Here is a 21,970-nt window from a genome sequence, read left to right as displayed (position 1 = left end):
TAGCTCACTTCTGACATTCCTCACCCACTTTCTATCATTTTCCTATTATGCTGCTCTGACAATTTCCTAAAGATTCAAAAGATATATGGTTTTGGTAGAAGCTTTATCACTGATCTTTTATGGAATAGGACCTGCATTCAGTATTTTTAGCAGAGATTTTGGTGTACCTAAAAGGCTAGATAGCTCTTTTTTAAAGATTTATTTTCAAGCAGACTATTTAAAATGCTGCTAAATTTGTTCATGAAAGGGTTCCCTCCCTGCTATTTTTCTGCTTTGAGGTAGCATGTCATTTTGGTAAACTAAACAGGACAGAATTAACACAATCCAATTATCTAAACTATTGAACAAGGGATTTTTAGCCACTTTTCATTAATGAAGTAGAACTGTAAATACCAGAAGGTTCTTTATCAATTGTTAGGTGGGAAGCAAAATTTGCAATTTCAAGTGCTGAAGGGAGTTGACTCATGTAACCTATTAGACCTACAGTGATCTCTCGATTAGCGCGGGGGTTACGTTCCAAGACCTCCCGCGCTAATCGATTTCCACGTTATAGTGGTGCGGAAGTAAAAAACACCATCTACGCATGCGCGCCATTTTTTTCATGGCCGCACATGCGCAGATGGTGGAGTTTGCGTGTGGGCGGCGGGGAAGACCAAGGGAAGGTTCCTTCAGCCGCCCAACAGCTGATCTGCTCCGCAGCGCGGAAGCAGCGAGGAGCCGAAGATGGGGTAAAGGCAAAGGGGAAACCCCATCTTCGGCTCCTCGCTGCTGCCGCGCTGCGGAGCGGATCAGGTGTTGGGCGGCTGAAGGAACCTTCCCTTGGTCTTCCCGCCGCCCAGGCAAAGGGGAAACCCCAAGATCACTTGCCGCTTGCCGTATTGCAGCTTGGAGCCTTGCTTCGCCTCCTTCGCTGCAATACGGCAAGCGGCAAGCGATCTTGGGGTTTCCCCTTTGCCTGGGCGGCGCTGGGGCCATGCGGAGCCGCTCATCTAGGGGGGCATGGACCGGCAAGGTGCCCTCCGCTCTCTCTCTTTCTCTCCCTGTTACCGGTGTGGTATAAGAGAGAGAAAGAAAGAGAAAGGAGGGCGACTTGCCAGTCCACGCCCCCCTGGATGAGCGGCCCCGCATGGCCCCAGCGCCGGACTCCGCCGTTGCCTCCGCCCTTGTTCGGCTCTGCAGCTGAGAGGCCACATCCACCCCCTCCTCGGTGTCCCCGGTACCCAGCGTCCCCACGCCGCCTCCACCTCCCGGTAATGCGCCCGACCTCTGCCTCTCTCTTTCTCTCTCATATACCACGCCGGCAACAGGGAGAGAAAGAGAGAGAGAACTAGCGTGGACTTATTTTTTATTTTTTAATATTTTATTTTTTTAATTAATATTTTTTGAAAAACCGTGTTGCAGCGTTTCGCGCTAATCGAGACCGTGCTAATCGAGGGATCACTGTATTTGTAAATTCCAATTCCCGTTTGGATTTTGAATATACCTCTACTGAAAACTGAAACACAACACTTTTTTAAAAGCTTTTATTTAAATTTCAGAAACAAACATTAAAATACAAGCTAACATAAACTGGTTATGATCTGAAAACATAAAATCTCTACCTTTGCGATTCTTTGAGAGCCATATCATACAAATTCTTGGAAAAGATTTTTGCCTTTCTGAAGAAAAAAAATTCTCTTGCAGATCTCTTTTTACATCTCCAAACATCCCTAAAATCAAGTCATCTACCGTATATTTGACTCCTTGAATCTCCACTTCAGTGGCTGAATGTCTACTTGGTCATCTGTCACTAAAAGACATGGGTTCAGTTATGGTCTAATGTATAAAACTTAATCTTTTAAAAATGATATAAATTCCTTCCCTAGGTGTCTGTTAATCAAATATTTTACATTTTTCTTCTATATGTGAGCCTCTTGCAAACGGGTCACAACTGAATTTAATTTTCTCCAAAAATCACTTATTTATTAATAAAACTCACTCTTTATTCAAACTCAAGTATACATGAATGAAAATGCAGGGTTAAAAGTAGCATAGGAGCAGATTCTATCGCATTTATAGCTTGCTTTGATCAAGATCCGGAAAGAGTACCAAACTCAGTTTTTATCTACATTCCTTAGATAAAACCCATTCATTTACTTAAAACATATGCATTAGCTCACCGAAAACTTTTTCTAGCACAGTGTCTAGCAAAGATTGTCTTTTTGAGGCAGAAATCATGGTTTTTAAACTTCATTCAAGCACACCCTCAGTTTCTCGTATCTTCCATAGAATGTCTTTGAGGCTCCACGCAATATTCCCTGTAAGCTGTGCGTGGGCGCAGCGATCAGAAAATGTCCGCGCATCAGTTTTTGAAGTGGCGCAATTGTGAATCGCTCACTTGCTCGGGCGCTGCTTGCTCGCTCGTTTCTCATTCCCGAAGAGGAAGTTTGGCCCCGCCCATCCCGGAAAGATGGTGGCGCCCATCAGGCACTTCCACCCTTCTTTCTCAGAGGGATAGAGTCCCTCCTTCATCTGACTTTGCTGATCCCGGGCAGCGAGGACATCAGCAAGTAGCGGTGGGGGATGGGTGCTGCTGAGGAAGGAGCCAGCCAGAGAGTGAGTGCAGCCAGGAGGCAGGGCAGAGCGCGAGCTGGGGCTGGGAAGGTGAGCTTGGCTGGGGAATCGGGGCTCTGTGTTTTTTTAAAACAAGGTTTTTGGAAGAACCTCTCAGGACTCTTGGGGGAGCTTCAGGCCCTGGCTGTAGGGAAAGGCCGGCCGGAGGGGCATTTGGGATGCCAAGCGGTGGCCATCTCAGCGCGCTTCCTTGGCCGTCTTGAGTCCGGGTACGAAAAGTATGGGGAGGGCAGAAGGGTGTGGGACCCAGGGAAGCAGGCGGTGAGGCGGCGACCCCATTTAGGAAGGCACCAGGAAGAAAAGAAAGTGCCACACCTGAAAGAGAATTGATCCCTGAGCCAGGTGTCCCCAGAGAGCCCCTCCCCAGGATTCTCCAGGTCCGGCGTTTGGATGTGATTCATGCCCTGCAGGAGGCAATTGATGGAGTCCTGTGTGCAGATACACACACCCCAGGCTACCCCCAGTCACTTTCTGTCTCACTCTCGCTCTCAGCTTCCTCTGGCAGCCCCCCTGGCCCAGGGTACTCACAGGGGCCTGGTTCATCCTCCTCAGAATCAGACATTACCTGAGATGGACAAGGAGCACTCACAACAGGTTCCAGTATATTTTGAGTCCTGTCAATTAAAGATTGCCATGTTATGTGATCCAGAAATGGGTCTTTTCTTTTATGGAAATCCATTCATGTATCCAATGTGATACATTGTTTTCTGTACCACTACTGCCTTTATATATTTTTTAAATATAATTATCATATATTAAAATTCTATCTGTTATTATATCTTAATTAGCCATATAAATTTGCTATCATGAGATGGGCAGCCATATTAAATCAGGGTGTCCAGCAAATCTGGAAATCAAGGAATTATCAGGGAAATCAGTGGTTCGGGAAATATCAGAGAATTATCAGGGAATTCCTGAAAAAAATGAAATAAATCGGGGGAAGGGGGGGACCAAACTGTATTAAAATGTTTAAAAGTCAGGGGAAAATCATGTAAAAAAGAAAACGGATCATGCTGCCTGGCAAAGTCAAGCAAAAATGAGCATAACTGTGGCAACAACTTGCTTTCTCAACTACCAATATTTCTCCATGGCTTTTCTGTTTGGTATGACATCATTTATGACCGCACCTTAACTAGATCGCAAGTTACTGGGAAATGTCAGAAAAATATCAGGGAATTTCAAAATGCTTTCTCCCTGAACATCTTGTAAATACATACATTAAGGAAATTGTTTTGAGACATTTACCTATAGAAGGGAAAATAGTGTATATGCCAATAATTTTGCAACATAAACCATCCTGTCCTTAAAAGGCTGGATGAACTGGACATTAATATTTGAGTCCATATATTTGCCATATGCTAAATAAATAAATGCCAATAATATGCCTTGAAAGTGCTTAACACAGATGCCTTGAGAGAAATAAAGACTCGGTCATTTTCCAATCAGACTATACTTTTGTTTATATTATTATTATTATTATTATTATTATTATTATTATTATTATTATTATAACAATACAACACAGCAAACGAGATCACTATGCTGCATTTCATATTTCATCACCAGTCGGGTGCTTCCCAAGCACCTAGTACTGCGCATTATGTGTGTCAATCCCAGTAAAGCGGCCTTTTGCAATTGACACATGGAGATTTTGTCAATTCCGATGGTTTTCAAATGTCCGCTGAGATCCTTTGGCACTGCGCCCAGCGTGCCAAGTACCACTGGGACCACTTTCACTGGCTTATGCCAGTCGTTGCAGCTCGGTTTTCAGATCTTCGCATTTTGCAAATTTCTCTAGCTGCTTCTCCTCAATTCTACTGTCTCCTGGGATTGCAATCATGATGTGAAAAAAAAAGAAAGTATGGATAATAATAACAACAACAACAATACTCAGAGTGGAGTGCTACCTTATTCACTAAGGTGACTAAAACTCACTTCAAGTAGAATTTGATATCCTATTGCTGCTTATCTAAGGCAAAACTGCATTGTAAAAAAGAAAAGAAAACATACCTGACCATCTTCTTTCAGCATCAGTTGTCAACCTCATTTTATAATTTTCTTGTGTCATGGGGCAGATATGGGGTGGGGTGTGTGCTATAAAATGTATATTGAAACATTGAAAAATATAAATTATTAAGGACTGAGTCAAAAGTTCAGAAAAAGCCTTATAGAAACTGAAATATTTTTCACACGCCTTCTAAAGATTAGAAGATAGTAATAAACTGAAGTTGTATGAAGGAAGGATTTTTAATTAAGGAATATGGAAAATTCATGTGAATATTGCTTTGTATTATTTAATTGCAAATAAAACATTTATTTGGATATTATGCAGATACACATAGTGTACTAGTTTTACATAAGAATGCATTGTGATAACAATTGCAACCATTTTAATAAGAGATGAAACAGTAATCAAAATATTCTTATACATATTCACAGCTAGATTAACTTAGAATAAGCATTAATTAAATCGCAAAATCCATTAATATTTTAAGATAATATACCCCTTCCAAACATAATAATTCTAAAAATGCTGCAATTCACATTCAGAAAAATGATTAATCCAATTCTAATTTCTTAAAAAAACAGTCCATTTTTAGGACAAGTTGACTAGTAAAACAATTTAAGTCTGCCGTATTTCATTATTAATCATCTCATAGTTCAGAGTAGAGGCATTGGTAGTTTTCTGGCAAGACCCAATAATAGTATCCCTCCTCTTTCATTGCATATCATTTCACTATCAAAGTTTTATAAGCCTTGACTTTTACATTTAAATAAGATTGGATAAATACACAAGGTATGTTGTCATATACAAACAAAACAAAATTATAGAAACAATAAACAAATAATATTTAGTAACTCTTAAGCAATGTTAAGTAAGGGTTGCTTAGTCCCTGCTCACAGTCACACACAACCATGGTCACCTCCCAACTTGATTATTGCAACACACTCTGCATGAGGTTTCCCTTGAAAAGTATCCAGAATTGGTTCAAAATGCAGCAACCTATGTGGTTTAGTGCTGACCTAGATGTGCACATGTCTTTTGTGGGAGTTGCATTGGCTGCCGATTTGCTTCTGGGTCCAATTCAAAGTACTGATTGTTATCTTCAATCTGGACCAAAGGTTTGGGTCCACGTTATTCAAAGGATCATCTACCAGACCCACTATGTCAGTGATGGTGAACCTATGGCACGGGTGCCAGAGGTGGCACGCAGACCCGTATCTGCTGGCATGCGAGCCATTGCCCTAGCTCAACTCCAACATGCATTTGTGTGCTGATCAGCTGGTTTTTGACTCGCACAGAGGCTCTGGGAGGGTGTTTTTGGCTTCCAGAGACCCGCCAGGAGGATGGGGAGGACGTTTTACCGTTCCCTGGCTCTAAGGAAGCCTTTAGAGCCTGAGTAGGGCAAGACTGGGCCCACCAAAAGTTGGGAAACGGGCTGTTTCTGGCCTCTGGAGGGCCTCCGAGGGGGAGCTGTTTTCGCCCTCCCCAGGCATTGAATTATGGGTGTGGGCACTTGCACAGGTGCGATAGCACGCGCCCATGCTCTTTCAGCACCTGAGGAAAAAAAAGGTTCACCATCACTGCACTAGAGGTAGGTAGGGAAGGTTACAGGTCCCATCTAGAGGGACCAAGAAGAAGGGCCTTGTATGTGGTTGCTCCCTTCCTATGAAACATTTTTCCTGTGGAGATAAGATTGCCCTCTGCTTTGACACTTTTTTGCAAGGCTGAACACCTGGCTTTGCCAGCAGACCTGGGCAATCCAGAGTGGAATGGAGCCTATCAAGTGACTTATGGATTAACTGAGGGTGGGGGGGATTATTGCATTTTATTGTTTTTATATTAGGTTTTTATCTCTGTAAGATTCCTGGAATCACTGAGAATGAATTGGGTGGCCATATAAATTTTCTTAAATGAATAAATAAAATAAATATTTATACAAAATGTTTTTTGAAAAGGGAAAGAAAGAAACTTTTTATACTAGTTCAAGAAGAATATTATCAAAAATTTGTGATGCACTTTGCATGTAAAACTGCTGTGTTTAACATTATGATACATAAAATATTCATGAATGAATAATTCACGAGTATTATCACTTATTCATGAAGTACTTCCAATTTAGATATTTATTTTATTTACTCTGTGTATATATAGTACTCCTGTAAAACAATTCAAGGAGTTTTCTATTTTATAGTAATGGCTTATAATAAAAAAATACATGATACAAAAAGAAAATGAATGGTCTCACACATTTACATCATAAGGTTTTATAAAGAGCAGGCGAAATAGTTCTTAATGACAGTTTGAGAAGGAAACGTGAATTATTTGATTCATTATCGTCAGTTATAGAAAATTCACAGCTCTGACACTTATAAGAAGAGAATAACATCTGAATAGAATCCAGCAAGACTGAGCTCAGTTAATCCAAACATTGTGCAATAGTTCAGCAATATTGTAAATTTTTGTCTCTTTCTGAAAAGCAATAATTAAAAAAATACCGTATTTCTTTTTTCTTAAATTATTTTCTTTTTCTCTTTTGAAACAGATATTCTGTGATGCCAAGCAAATCATCCAGGCCACAGACTTATTGGACTGGGAGGATAAAGATGCTGCGGATACTTTGGTTGCTAATGTAGTCCGTTCTCAGATCATCAACCCTTTACGCCTTTTTGTGAAACCCTCTCCAACAATGAAACATGGGCGGATGCCATATTCAGACAACACGGACAACTTTTGGGATTGGCTATCCAATATCACTGAAGTTCAGGAATCTCTTGCACGAACTAAACGCAGGCCAATTGTGAAAACTGGAAAGTTTAAAAAAATGTTTGGATGGGGCGACTTCCATTCTAACATCAAAACTGTGAAGTTGAATCTTCTGATAACAGGGAAGATTGTTGATCATGGCAACGGAACCTTTAGTGTTTATTTCCGGCACAACTCAACAGGCCTTGGAAATGTTTCTGTAAGCCTGGTGCCACCTTCCAAGGTGGTGGAGTTTGAATCTTCCCCTCAATCAACTCTAGAGACGAAGGAATCCAAGTCTTTCAACTGCCGAATTGAGTATGAGAAAACTGATAGGGCCAAGAAAACCGCATTGTGTAACTTTGACCCTTCAAAAATCTGCTACCAAGAGCAGACCCAAAGCCATGTGTCGTGGTTATGTTCTAAACCATTTAAGGTCATCTGTATTTACATTGCTTTCTACAGTGTTGACTACAAACTAGTGCAGAAGGTCTGTCCTGATTACAACTATCACAGTGAGACACCATATTTATCTTCTGGATGAAGTACTCTCTCTTCATCAGTGACTGTTATATCAGGAAAAAAAATCTGTCTGAAATTCTAGTTTTAAATTTCTTAAGGCATTGTTCCTAATCAGGTTCACTAAAAGCAGCTTTCTTCTCCCTAAAGGAAAATTATCACTTGTGGGCTGGTTCACCCATGCTTGTTCTTTACCTGGTGACTAGAACATCATGTAGCAACTTGCTTGTGTCAATGAGCCATCACAATCGAGCACCACATCATAAGACTTCAGATCAGAGTCCCTATTTGGCCATGCAGTTGTAATTTCCTGATGAATCTCTGAATGAGTGGACCAGCCTGAAGGGTTTGCTGTTATCATGGATATTTCAATATCCAAAAATCAAAATATCACCTTTTCACAGTACAGTATTTGTATTTAATTTCTCATTGTGTCAGATCTTATCAAATATTAATAGTATATAGATAAGTGTGAAAAGCCAAATTCTTTGCAAGGAAGAGACACAAATGATCTCTTACTAAGACTTGCTGCAACAGCAGATTCAGCTGGTAGTATTGGAAAAAACATTCTTTGTTAGCATTTTAGGAATGTTAAACTGCCAGTGCCAGCAAATTTGTCAAGGGTAATATTCAGATTCTCTAACATATAGAGATGTTATCAAAATGGATTCTGAAAGTAGCTAAAAAAATTATGAGATTAGGGAGAAACATTCAGAGAAAGAAATATCTAGAGATGTGCTGCCATGAATTCTCTTTAAAACTTAGGCAAAAATTCTATAGGGATTTAAAATTAGAAGAATTTCTATGAGATTTGCATAATTTGTGAATGAATCATTCACAAGCAATTTTATTTGCTTATTAAATACAACCATTCTAGCTATAAACTGACAAAACTGTCCTTTATATAACAATTGGGTAAATAAGTTGCATACTTCTAAAGCCATGTTTATATCTGTAAAGTATATGTTGTAATAGAAACAGAGAATTGGGTATAAATGTTCTGTGGATATGTTGCCCACTATACAGATTTTCAGTATTCTTCATTCAAACATGAAAAGTACCAACTGGGGTTTTGTTTTCAAAATCAGTGGGTAGAAAAAACAATAGCGTGATACGAATGAATTCTGAAATGTCAATTTAATGCAAAAATGTGTTCTGTATTGAAATTGCTTTGTCCTTAAATCTATTCATGTAATTCAGAAATTGGGTCTTTACCAATTTTGCCATTTTGAAAGCATACTAAAATTAAAATCACAAGGACTTTAAAAGGGGCTGTTTTCATTCAGTGCAATAAAGTCTAACTCTGATTTCATTGAGATAATGAAACAAGCATGATAATCTCCCTCTTTGCAGTGGAATCATGTCGAGATACATTCCAGATAATGTATATTTGTTTAATTTTCCAAAGCAGTGAATCTTTTCAAAATGAATCTTTTACATAAGATTTACCTTTGGATAGGAATCAATTGTCTGAAATCAGGTAGCTTCCAGGTGAACTGGGCATTAACTTATCTCAGAACTGGTAGGCTTCATCAATGAGACAGTATCATCTCAATCCTCCATTCATTTTTTAAAAAATGGTTACAATTTTCCCTCGAGAACTATTACTTCAGAGAACATTCAATTATATCCATCATTTCCCCCCCCAGAGGCAGAAATATATTCTTTTTTCTCCTTTTGTCTACCCATTCACAAATCTGTTCCACATTTTCTAGAGCTTTGTTGAAGACAGAGAAGAAGATACATGGAAATTGTCCCTCTCACTAAACTTTCTGAGAACTTCATTCTCCTCATCCCCAAGAGAAACGAAATGAAAGAGGCTGAAACCTTTGTGCATTTTGGGATTGTCATGTGTGATGATATATCACCCAAGTATTTATACAGCAGATTCTAGCATGTCTATCTATAGAAAGAGATAGAAGTTATTCATTGTTGCAACAAAAGTAATAACCAAACAATTCTCATTGCATGAAGCCCCACTCAGCTACGTTTGGGATTCAGAGGTTTTCTACGCATAGAAGATAGGAGATTACTGTTAGCCACATACAGAAGTAGATAGGGAAAGAGCTTCATTTCATTATGTATTTTTTGCAAAATAAATCACAAACTCTTAACATAATAAGATACTCAATAAATTTACCATCATATTTGAGGGATAAGATTAAAGATTCAAACAGTTTTTAGAATAAATCCATGGTTGCATCTTCTGCAATCAGTATATAAAATGAGATTTCTGCCTGTGGGTGGGGGGGACCCTCTTTGCCCAAAAGATCAAGGACCAGTAGGAGAGAAAGTACCATTTTTAGATTTGTTTTACATTGTCTTTATTATTGCTGTGGGCTGCCCTGAGTTTATGGAGAGGGGCGGCATACAAATCTAATTAATAATAATAATAATAATAATAATAATAATAATAATAATAATAATATTTTTCAGCACCGTATTTTTACAATGTACCTTTTTACCCCCCCCAAATGAGGGTGAAACTTGGGTGTGTCTTATATACCAAATGTAGCCCCACCCAACCACCCCCACCGTTCGGCTGCTGCCTCCGGCTGCAGCAAACAACGCAGAGCCTGATTAGTTGCTAATCAGTTGATGAAACTGGATGCAAGGAGGTAAATCAATAACTATAAATGTCTATAAAATGTTCAAATTACTAGACTTATTTTTAAAAAGACTGTATTATTGTTGTTCTAGACAACATAACAAAATTAAGCTTTTTAAAATACAGTGGTACCTCTGCTTACAAACTTAATTCATTTTGTGACCAGGTTCTTAAGTAGAAAGAAGAAGTTGTAAGAAGAAGCAATTTTTCCCATCAATGTAAAAGCAAATAATGAGTGCGATTAGGGAAACCACAGGGAGGGTGGAGGCCGTTTCCTCCCAGGCAATTCCTAGAAAGGCCCCACAGAGGCTTCTCCCTGCCTTTTCCAGCTTCTCCCTGCCTTTTCTTGTTACAGTTTTGGAGGCTCAGGTTTGTAAGTGGGAAATGGTTCTTGAGAAGAGACAAAAAAAATATTTTTTTTTCGTTTCCTTTTTTTAATTAATATTTTTATTGATTTTTTTATAATATAAAACACACACGCAACATATAACATATAACATGTGCTCAGTGATTGTGCCCACCACCAGACAATCAATCATACCCCACCACCAGTTGGGGGTATTTCTTGTATAAATCATTTAAACCCAAGAGTTAAATATTTCTTTACATATTATAGAGTGATTCCAACTTGTTTCTTATAGCCTGGTCTCATATCTTACACGCCATATATCGTCTTTCCTTGTCCCATCACACCATCAGCTGTTGCAAATCAGTTTCATTAATCAAATTCATCCTTTTATCCATAATCTCGAATTGAATGTGAGGCATTGAGAGAAAAAAATCTTGAACACCCGGTTCATATCTAGAAAAGTTCGTAAGTAGAGGCGTTTGTAGGCAGAGGTACTACTGTAAATGCTTGATCTGAAGAGGCCCAGTGCTATTGGATCTTATTTTAAATAGCAGAGAATAATGTATACTTCCAGAAAGCCACATTAATTTTAACAGCATCTGTACAAGTATAATCTGAAATGTAGCAGTGTCCTGTTTAGTATTAAGATAAGGCAACTGAATTAAACCCTGACTTAATCATGTTTGAAGTAGATCTATTTAAATAATTGGGAGGAATCAAGGTGACGACATTTAAGAAAACTTTCTGGTATTAATATACTGCCGTAATGTACATTTTTCCAATTCTTTGCTATTTCTATGGGTCAGGCACACATGCATAGAAATATACAGCAGTGTATATTTATTTGTTTGTTTGTTTGTTTGTTTGTTTGTTTATTGGATTTGTATGCCGCCCTTCTCCGTGGACTCAGGGCGGCTCAGAACAAATACAGAATACATAATAAAACAATTTGATCCAATTAATAATAGTTAAAAGACTTAAAAAAACATCCTAAAAACTAAAAACATTCAATTATCATTCACTGGATCAATAATTTATTCTAAACACATTTATCCTAAACACACAAATCTGTGCTGTTTGCTGGGAGGTAGAGGCAGATTTTTTCCTCTTATTTTGCTCCCCCAAATCTAAGGTGTGTCTTATACTCCAAAAAATATGGTAGCTGTTTTCTGAAAATGTAAGGAACAGATTATTAGATTTGCTTTTGTTACAATCTGCCATTTAAGAAGAGAAAAATTGAAATGTAATTTGGCATGTAGTGAGAAAATATCCCATTCCATATTATTTAATATTAATAATGTTAGCAGCTATCTCACCTGACACAGAGGGCTTCCTGTCCAGGATCTGGGGGAAATTGACATTTTTCCATGATTTTCAGCAAGGAGGAACTCCAAATTGCATTACACCCCAATCAGCATATCCCAGGCATTTATATACAGTATCTAGTTTGATCCTATCTCCATCCACACTTCAGCAGGAACATGTATGCTTGAAATCCTTTTGTTGAAAGAAAGAAATGGTCTTAGAAATTATTAATTAAGAGTTTGGAAATGTGTATGTTTTCATTTATGTGATCAAAAACCTGACCATTTCCCTATTTTCTCTTGAAGAGATTTGCCAAATTAATTTCCCCCAGCTTTTTCTTCTCAAATAAGGAAACAACTAAACTCAAACCTTAACAAAAACTTCTAGTTCACATTTATATCATGTGGCCTAGATCTGGCTGTATATAAGCTAGGATTTCTTGCTAAAATTTATGAGTTCCTTATTGGGTGATTTTGTAATTTAGTTGTAAGCTGTTATTTTTGAACTTGTATTTTTACCCACTTCTGTAGCTACTTTAAATACAAATGAGATTGTTTATTGTAGAGTATGTGGAAATTATACATGTATATATACTTAGAAATGTATGTGTACAAATACAGAATATATATGTACACATATTTCTATGTAAATAAAGAGAGTTGATTAAATCTGTTCATTTGTTTTAAAATAGATTTCCTTTTGAAGTACAGTACATTTTCTCAATGTAGACTTCTAAATATTTTTGCTTTAGATATATTTACAACAGATTGAAAACATCAAAATTTAGACTAGAGGTATGTCTAACCTGATGTATGAAATTACCCTGATGCTTTACAAAGTATTTATAGAAATAAATGTATGGCAGGAAATTTAATTTTAATTAACTACCTACGTAATGAATACAAGCATCCTCGTTTTGCAACCACAGTTTGGAGTAGCAACTCAATTGTAAAGTGAAACTTAGAAACATAGAAGTTCACTAAATGAAACTGCAACTGTGTTTATTGCTTTGCTTTACATACCTACAAACGCTGTAAATATGATGATTGGTTATAACATTTTTTTCATCACCCTCCTAACTATGAACAGTTGCTAAATGAAGCAGTTACTTAGTAAGGAACACCTAATGTAATCCTATATAGAGAAGAAACTGTTTAGTAGTATATGGATATAATGGAAGTACAGTAAGTGTAATGACTTGCAAGGATAGAAAAGTAGAGAGAGGTATAGTGAATACTGTAGTATTGGTCCCAAAGGTGTTTTTTTCAAGAGGCGAAAGGTTGCCTCTTTAAAAAGCACCTTCGGGACAATTATGACCTGAATGACTAGTATCTCCATAGACTGTAGTATTGGCGTAAATTAAACTTAGTTGTGCAGACTTATTTTTATATCATCTAACTTCCAAATAAAAATAGAATACAATTAAAGTACAATTAAAATGTCACAGAAAACTGATATCAGTGCCTGCCCCCAAAGCATTTCAGAATAATAATGACGATTAAACTTTATGCCACCCAATTTTCATTGACTCTGCATGACTCGCAACAATTAAAGTAGCAAGCACGATATAAAATTTAAATTAAGAGAAAAGATGGCAAGGGTGATGAATTGAGGAGTCTCTCTCTCTCCTTCAGCAAAGACCAGAATGAAAAGCAGGTCTCCACAGTAGAATGAGGACCATCCAGATCTCGGGGGAGACCTTGTTCCAGAGGCAGCCACTGCTTATAAGGAGACACATTTCTGGGATCCTGAGCGGTGGCATTGTTTCATGGAAGGCATGTAAAGCATATTAGCCCTGCAGGATTGAATCAGTCAGGCCAATGCTATGAGAGGGAAAGTAGGATGGTCTAGAACCTTGATGGCAAACTTGTGGCAATCAGAGCCCTATCTGTGGGTACGTGCTCTTTTTTTCCGGCATGCAAATGTGCACTGGCAAGCTGATATTTGTGCATGCCCACACCAATCACCTTGTCTTTGAGTTTTTGGGGCTCTAGCATGCTTAAAGACCAGCTGGCTGGTGTATACATGCACACCGGCCAGCTGGTCTTCAAATCTCCAGGCTCCAGCATACATGTGCATTCCGGTTTGGGCACTCGGTGCTGAAAAGGTTCTCCATCACTGATCTAGACAGATCAATGCTCTCTCAAACAAGGTGGTGGTATCCTTATCTCAATGGGTAAGTTGTTCTACAATGTGATCATAACTGAGATGATGTGTCTCTGGACTGCCATCCCCTTAAATTCATGTGGGATGGGAACACAGGTTGAACACCAGACTTGCTAATTCTGGTTATCTACAGCAGTGTTTCCCAACCTTTTTTGAGCCGCGGCACATTATTCACATTTAGAAAATCCTGGGGAACATTGAGCAGGGGGGGGGGGCTAAAAAAAAGTTTGGACAAAAAAAATCTCTCTCTTCCTCCCTTTCGCTCTATTTCTCTCTCTCTCCCTCTTTCTCTCTCTCCCTTCCTTCCTCTTTCTTTCCCCCGCTCTTCATCTCTTTGTTTCTCCCTTCCTTCCTCTCTTTTTTGCCCTCCTTCTCTCTCCCTCCTTCCCTCCCTCTATGTCTTTCCCTCACCCTCCTTCCCCCTCTTTCTCCCTCTCTCTCTCTCTCCCTCTCCTGCTATCTCTTTCTCTCTCTTTCTCTCCCCCCTCTCTCCCTCTTTCTTTTGCTATCTCTTTCTCTCCCCCCTCTCTCCCTCTCTTGCTATCTCTTTCTCTCTCCCCCTCTTCCTCTCTCTTTCTCTCTCACTCTTTCTCTGTCTCCCTCTCTTGCTATCTCTTTCTCTCTCTTTCTCTCTCCCCCTCTCCCTCTCTCTTTCTCTCTCTCCCTCTCTTGCTATCTCTTTCTCTCTCTTTCTCTTCCCCCATCTCTCCCTCTCTCTCTCCCCCCTCTTTCCCTCTCTCTTTCTCCCTCTCCCTCTCTTGCTATCTCTCTCTCCCCCCTCTCTCCCTCTCTCTCAGCAGCCGCAGCGGGTAGTAGCTGTGGGGCGGCGGCAAGGTTGTCAGCTGTGAGGCAGAGCTTCGGAACGGAGGCACCGACAGCGGCAGGCAAGTGCCAGCCACGCAATTCTAGCATGTCCAGCCGCCGCCGTCTGTCCCTCTGTTCTGGAGCTCTGCCTCACAGCTGACCACTCTGCCGCTGCCCCACGGCTACTACCCGCTGTGGCTGCCGCTGCCGCCGCCATCACCCTCCCGCTGCGTGCTGCCCTTCCGCTGCCGCTACCCTCCCACCAGGCACCAAAGCTCACCTGCTGCAGCCGCCAGGAAAGCTCCAGCTGGGTGGGGCGCTGCAGTTGCCGGAAAACTTGGAAGGCACTAAGAAGGAAGCTCAGCTTCCGTTCTCACAACTTTTTGCTCTTCGCAAAAAGTTTCGAGACCAGAAGCTGGGCTGCTTTCTTCGCGGCACACCTGACCATGTCTCGCGGCACACCAGTGTGCCACGGCACACCGATTGGGAAACACTGATCTACAGCTTTAAAAATTTAAACCATTGAATTGGCTGGAATTGTGCTGGTAATTAATGTAGTAAATACAGTATGTCAACATATTTTTTTTCTCTTGTCTCAGGTCCTTAATTTCTTTGACTTACCATTTCTTACTTTATTTCTGTTTTTTACATATTGTTGCATACCCCAAAAGGGAATATAGGTAGTCCTCAACTTAAGACCACAATTGGAACCAGAATGTTATTTATTTTTTGCATTTATATGCCGCTCACTCCGAAATGGACTCTGAGCGGCTAACAACGGTAATAAATACAATACAAGTAAAAAAAAACAGTAAAAACATCACTAAAATAACTTATATAATAAAGTTGTGGTAGTAAACTTGTGAAGTCAAGGCATTCATGTGACCAAATCCAAATGTATGACCATTTTTACATTCTTTGAATTGTGGGTCTAAGTCTGACTATTTTACCCAAAAGGCTTTTTTTTTTGCCAGAAACTAGCAAAAAATGCCAAATCCCAGTCATGTGACTATGGGATGCTAGAACCAGTCATACATGTGAGCCAGTTGTCAATAGCTCACATGTATGATTGGTTCATACATGCAGCATAGAAACCCAAATGTAACCATATGACCATATGAGGGAGACATTTTATGACAGCTGGAACTGCTTTAAGGGCCATAAAGCACCCTTTCTGAGGCCATTGTAACTCTAAATGGTGGTTAAATGGCCATTTCTAAGTCAAGGTTTATAACTTGCTACAGAAGTGGCAAAGAATTTCTCATTTGGAATATCTGTTGGTCTTAAGAAAGGAAAGCATTCTTTATATTACCCAATTACTGCACAAAAACCATTTCCGTGTAGAAGTTAATTGGACACTACTATATAAACCCAAAATTCATTTCTAGTTGTGCAGAGTAATGAATAATTAAAGCATCGTACATATCTGGTAAGAAACATCTGTGTAAAGAGTCTGCAATTGATATTCTGTATCCTAGTAACTTATCATAGGAGAAGGCAGAATTGAAGATAGTGGAGTAATGCAAGAGCTCTTCACAGATAAAAGATACTATAAATAAAATTTCAGCCATGGAAATGAAGTAAGCATAAGAAAATTTTTTAAAATTAAAACAATCCTCTCCTGATTCTATGCAATATAAGGGAGTGCAGAAGGAAACTGCAGCAAGCTTTCAAGATATGGTTATTACAATAGCAGGGTTCCAGTAGTCCTTGTGAAAGCTCTTTCTTAACCCAGTCTACCTTGAACAGCTGACATCTACAGGATTTATTAATATTAAGGTAAAGGCTTCCCCCATCCAATTGCATTTGATTCTAGGGGACAGTGTGTCTCCATTTCTTAGCCAAGGAAGCCTGCCTTTTCCAAAGACCTTTCCATGATCATGTGGCCAGCATGACTATACACCAAACTATTATTTTCCCACCATTTACTCACATTTGCATGCTTTCAAACTGCTAGATTAGATTAGATTAGATTTATTGGATTCATATGCCGCCCCTCTCCGCAAACTCGGGGGTAGGTAGATGCTAGGTAGATGGGGCGAATATTTGTTGATTTTATTTGTTTGGATTTCTATGCCACCCTTCTCCATAGACTCAGGGCTCACCCTGTTGCATGGTGCTCAGCTCACAAATTCGGGCTAATTGCCGCTGGGTTCCAAACTGCTGGGGTGAACTTTGATTGCCACCTGGCCTTTGGCAGATTACTGAGAGGCAACCTTACCATAATTATTGGCCTAAATAGAGACGTTCAGGGCCGCATTGCTTGGCTGCTTTCTAAGTGCCTTGAACACTCAGGGTTTTCCCTGGTCAGGACCAGCCTCTCGTTTGGGGTGCCTCCAGTCTGCCGATTCCCAACTGTCATACGCCAACTTTCATATGCCAACTGCTATGCTGGCCATGTTGGAGGAGTTGCTGAGGCCTGAAGACAAAAGAACTGAGCAGGCCCTTATCAAGGCCCACCAGGTGGCTGCCTGGGTGATATGGGCTTCTTCCTCAACTTCATTTTTTCTTGCTCCTCCTTAATTTGCCTGAGACTCCTCTAAGAAGAAATATCCAACATCCAATCAGCGAGCACAGCAGGATTTGAACAAAGTTTTTGCTGCCTCTCAGTTTGTGGCAGATACCTCTTTCCATGCATCCCATTTTTGCCTCCAAGGCTAAGGCCACCTTGGTGGTTGCTAGGCGCATGCATTGGCTTTACCAGTGGCCTGTTGACACACACCATAAGTGGTGCCTGACTTCAGCCCCTTTTCAGGGACAGACTCTCTTTGGAGGGGCTAGTTAAGATAGGAGAAAAATTCTACCATCCTTGTCTAGGCAGGCCAATTTCTGTCAGTCTCCCTATTCCCAGTGGCCCTTTGGGGCTCCTGACCAAAAGGGATTCCTTCAGCTTCTTCTGGCACCAAGAGTTGTGGTTCCTCTGGATGTTTGCCACTCGCTGTCCTGGTGGCGATCACCCAGGGACGACTTTTCCGGGATCTGCCCAGGGTGGTTGTCACTACTGATGCAAGCCTTACTGGCTGGGGGGCCCACTCACAAGAAGAGATAGCTCAAGGCCCAGTGGTCACAGACGGGAGTCCCGATCCTCGATCAACTAGCTAGAGCTTCGGGCAGTGTTTTTGGCCCTCAAACTTTTCAACTGACTCCTAGCTGACTATCATGTACTGGTCCTAACAGACAATACTTCCACCAAGGCCCATGTGAATCATCAAGGCAGCACCCACTCACCACTATAATCCAAAAGGTGCTGAGGCTGATATTGTGAGCAGAGAAACACCTTCTCTCTCTTTTGGCAGATGTCCATGGTTTCCAATTCCCAAATGCACTGGTTCATTTGGACAGAGGTGGACTATGATGAGAAGAGGCATTTCAGGTAAGACCAATGCCTCCTTTAGGGCCATGTGTGCATTTAGTCAAATGTGTCTTATCTAATAAGCAATGACTACATATGATGTGTAAATCTATTCTATAGAACAGACCTAGGCAAGGGGTAGCCTGCGGGCTGCATCCCGCCCGCCCGCCCGCTGTCTGTGACCGGCCCACGGAGGTTGAAGTCCACTCCAGTGCAAGGATGAAAGTGCTCACCATGTCTGCCGGGACTCCTCTGGTTCCTGGTTTCCTGAGAATCATGAGGAAAGCAGGAACCAGAGGAGTCCCAGCAGACGGCCCATGAATGCCTTCATGGTGTGGTCTCAGATCGAGCGGCAGAAGATCATGGGGCAGTCGCCGGACATGCACAACATGGAGATCTCCAAGTGCCTGGACAAGTGGCGGAAGCTGCTCAAGGACATTGACAAGATCCCCTTCATCTGCGAGGTGGAGCGGCTGCACCTCAAGCACATAGTGGATTACCCCGACTACAAGTTGGGCATGAACTCTGGGAAACCGGGTGATAAGAGCAGGGGGGGGAAGGAGTGGCGGTGGCAGCAATAATCAGGGAGCAGCCACCAGCTCTGCTGCCACTGCTGCTTCCAACTTTTCCAAGCTTGCCCAGAAAAAGGGCAGTGCCGCCAAACTCTCGCCCAATGGCGCCAGCAAGCTGCATCCCAAACTCAACCCAAGTGGAGACGGTGGCGGCATGAAAGCTGCTCCATCTTCTTTTCCATCAGAACAGCCAGCTGCCCTCCTGACCCCGGACCACCACTCTCTCTACAAATCTCGCGCCACCTCCCCGGGCTCCTCATCCTCAAACAGCCACAGCAGCAGCAGCCGACATCTCCCTGAGAAGAAGGGCAAGCGGCACTACCTTTTCTCCCACTTGTTGCCTGGCAAAACTAGAGAACATTTCACCCATGGTGGAGGATGGTCCCCCACCCTCCCATCCATGACTAAAACTGACTTTGAGGGGTGTATGTGCACGCATGGTTGTTTTTTATTATTAATTTCGCTAACGCGGCAAAAAAAGGGATCAACGCGTTCTTTACCAAGAAAGCTACCACAGAAATAACACCGGACTTAACATTGATCTCCCCTCCCCCCTCATTCATGTTTTCATCTTTCTTTTACAGCCAAAGAATTGTAAAAAGCACATTTCAGACTCTGGTGAGAAATCTAGTGGCTTAAACAGGAGTGACAACTACAACAAGTAGGGTGGGGGTAATTAGCCACATATATTTTTTCCTTGTTGAATTAGAGAGGGAGAGGGGAAAGGTTAAATTCTGCTATGTGTATTGGGTAGAACTGAGTTAATTATATTAGTCCGGCCCTCTAAAACCATCCCAATTTCTCATGTGGCCCCATGGCAAAATTAATTGCCCACCCCTGCTATAGAAGCAATATCCAAATCCAATGTTTCCTATTTCCAACATTTTAGTTCAAAACAATTATCTCAAGATTTGAGATTATTTTGTGTTATAAGATCCATGTTAAAAAAAATTATAAGTTATTTTGTATAAGTTTTATTTCAGCAGAATTATGAAACTTCATATTATAGTCAAATTGCATTTCTGTGGAATTACAGCCATCTCCCCTTTTCCAATGTCTGGCTTCAAGAATACAGCAGTGACATAAATAGTTTCTGTAAAAATAGAGGCAGTTCAAACATCCATATTGATTTAGGCAAATTCACATGCTGATGATATTGAAGCACAAACTGGTAGATGACCTGACCCAGAGGGTTTTACATAGACGTTCAATAAGAAAAGAGTGATGACTACATTCTGTGGCAAACCACAAAACAGGATGCCTAACCCTAGGGAATAACCTCTTCCTCACAACCAATATCAGCTGGAACTGGTCCTGAAGTATGGAAGAGAAATGGTGCAAGAAGGTACTACCATTTCCCAGCACCCAGAGCTTGTCCCCCAAAAATGCCATGATCCATTTTCTGGTTTCTGGTAGAAACTTAGCAATTACAAATAACTCTTATTAAATGCATTATTTCATAAACAAAGAAACTCCATTTTATTCTCTTCTCTTCTGGATTCAAACACATTTCATACTGGCACCTATCTCTTGGCCCGTTATCTTCCTTAATTGAATTTCTCACATTCCTTCTCCTTCTCCACTTAACAAGATTTATTTCCTGACAGCATGATCTCTAAAACAGCAGAACTGACTGTTAATCAACACAGAATACTTTTGCTTACTTGGAAGCAGCACGGAAAACCTCCATATTTCTCTTTGGCAACATTGAAACTCCACCCTTCTTCCCCACTGACCCCCTGACGTGCCAAATACATCACTACAGTATTTAATCCATTCCTCCCCTTAATATCTTCTTCCAGACACCTGTTCTCTACGTTTTTGGGCCCTTCTGAATTTAGGGTTGACCCAGCGAGTGTCTCATTCTTCCTCGCTAGATCCTGAACTCATAGCGCCATCCTGTGGCTGGCCTCCCACCTGTTCTACTACCTGTAAACCCCCCCCACTAATTCATAAACATTATCCGTATCAGAGACCTCAATTTCTGCATCATCCTCCAACTGACCAGGAATATATACAACAATCCATGGCCTTGAAAACCCATCAATAGATCAAGAAACACAAGGATGGATGAACCACCTTCAGCCCAACTCTGCCACAAGTCATCAATAAGCACATCCAAGGATGTCTCCACACAGAATGCTAACCTGACTGAAGATGGCTGAGGAAATCTCTTTAACTGTGGGCCAACTGCTTTCTCAATAATCTTCCCTAAAAAGAGATAGGATGATAGACAGTAATGGGCTGCTGCCTCCACGGGGGAGGGCGGGAATGCAGTGGGAGTAGTAAGTTTATGCACTATTTATTGAATACTATTTTTATTGTCCTTCCTTCTTAATATGATCCTTAATAACTTTTAAAATAGGAAATAATTAAATAGTATGTCTTTACCCATAAACACTTTAATCATTTTAATCATTATCTGGAACTGAACTTTTATAGCAATTAAAGAAAATTGAGCTTCTTGCCTAATCTGTTATCATACTGAATCTTGTGAGTTCAGTACAAAACCTTAAAATGTTACTGTGCTCCTCCGCAAATAATGCTGTCTATCATTTGTACTTTTTGTGGCTATTCAAATAATGTGACTTAATCAACTGTGACTTAATCAACTTAATCAAATTACCAGAGTCCAAGCACCTATTTGAAAACTTATCTTGGTCGGTAATCTACTCCCACCCAGTCACATGACCGTTAAGCCACCCCCCAATCACGATTGTCAAGCCACTCCCACCTGGTCTCATGGCTGGCAAGCCACTCCTTCCTGGTCATATGACCATCAAGCCACACCCACAAAATAAGCCACGCCCACAGTGTGGCAGTAAAAATTTTGGCAGCCCATCACTGATGATAGATATCTGTTCAATCCAAGGAAGTGGATCCAACACTGCTTGTTCAAAGCTGGAGACATCATCCTTCTTCTTCAAAGAAGCTG

General features: G+C 40.7%; 1 protein-coding gene across 1 annotated transcript in view; it reads left to right on the top strand.

Annotated features, from left to right (window-relative positions):
- NXPH2 (neurexophilin 2) overlaps window positions 1-9,147 on the top strand; it is a 62,632-nt gene extending 53,485 nt beyond the window's left edge. The window contains exon 2 of the mRNA XM_070737028.1: window positions 7,161-9,147. Coding sequence (XP_070593129.1) covers window positions 7,161-7,904 — 744 coding nt within the window. The 3' untranslated portion in view covers window positions 7,905-9,147. The remainder of the gene's footprint in view (window positions 1-7,160) is intronic.
- The last annotated feature ends 12,823 nt before the right edge of the window (window positions 9,148-21,970 follow it).

This window comes from Erythrolamprus reginae, chromosome 1 (genome assembly GCF_031021105.1).
Source record: "Erythrolamprus reginae isolate rEryReg1 chromosome 1, rEryReg1.hap1, whole genome shotgun sequence".
NCBI lineage: Eukaryota > Metazoa > Chordata > Lepidosauria > Squamata > Dipsadidae > Erythrolamprus > Erythrolamprus reginae.
This window is presented reverse-complemented; position numbering and strand designations above follow the sequence as displayed.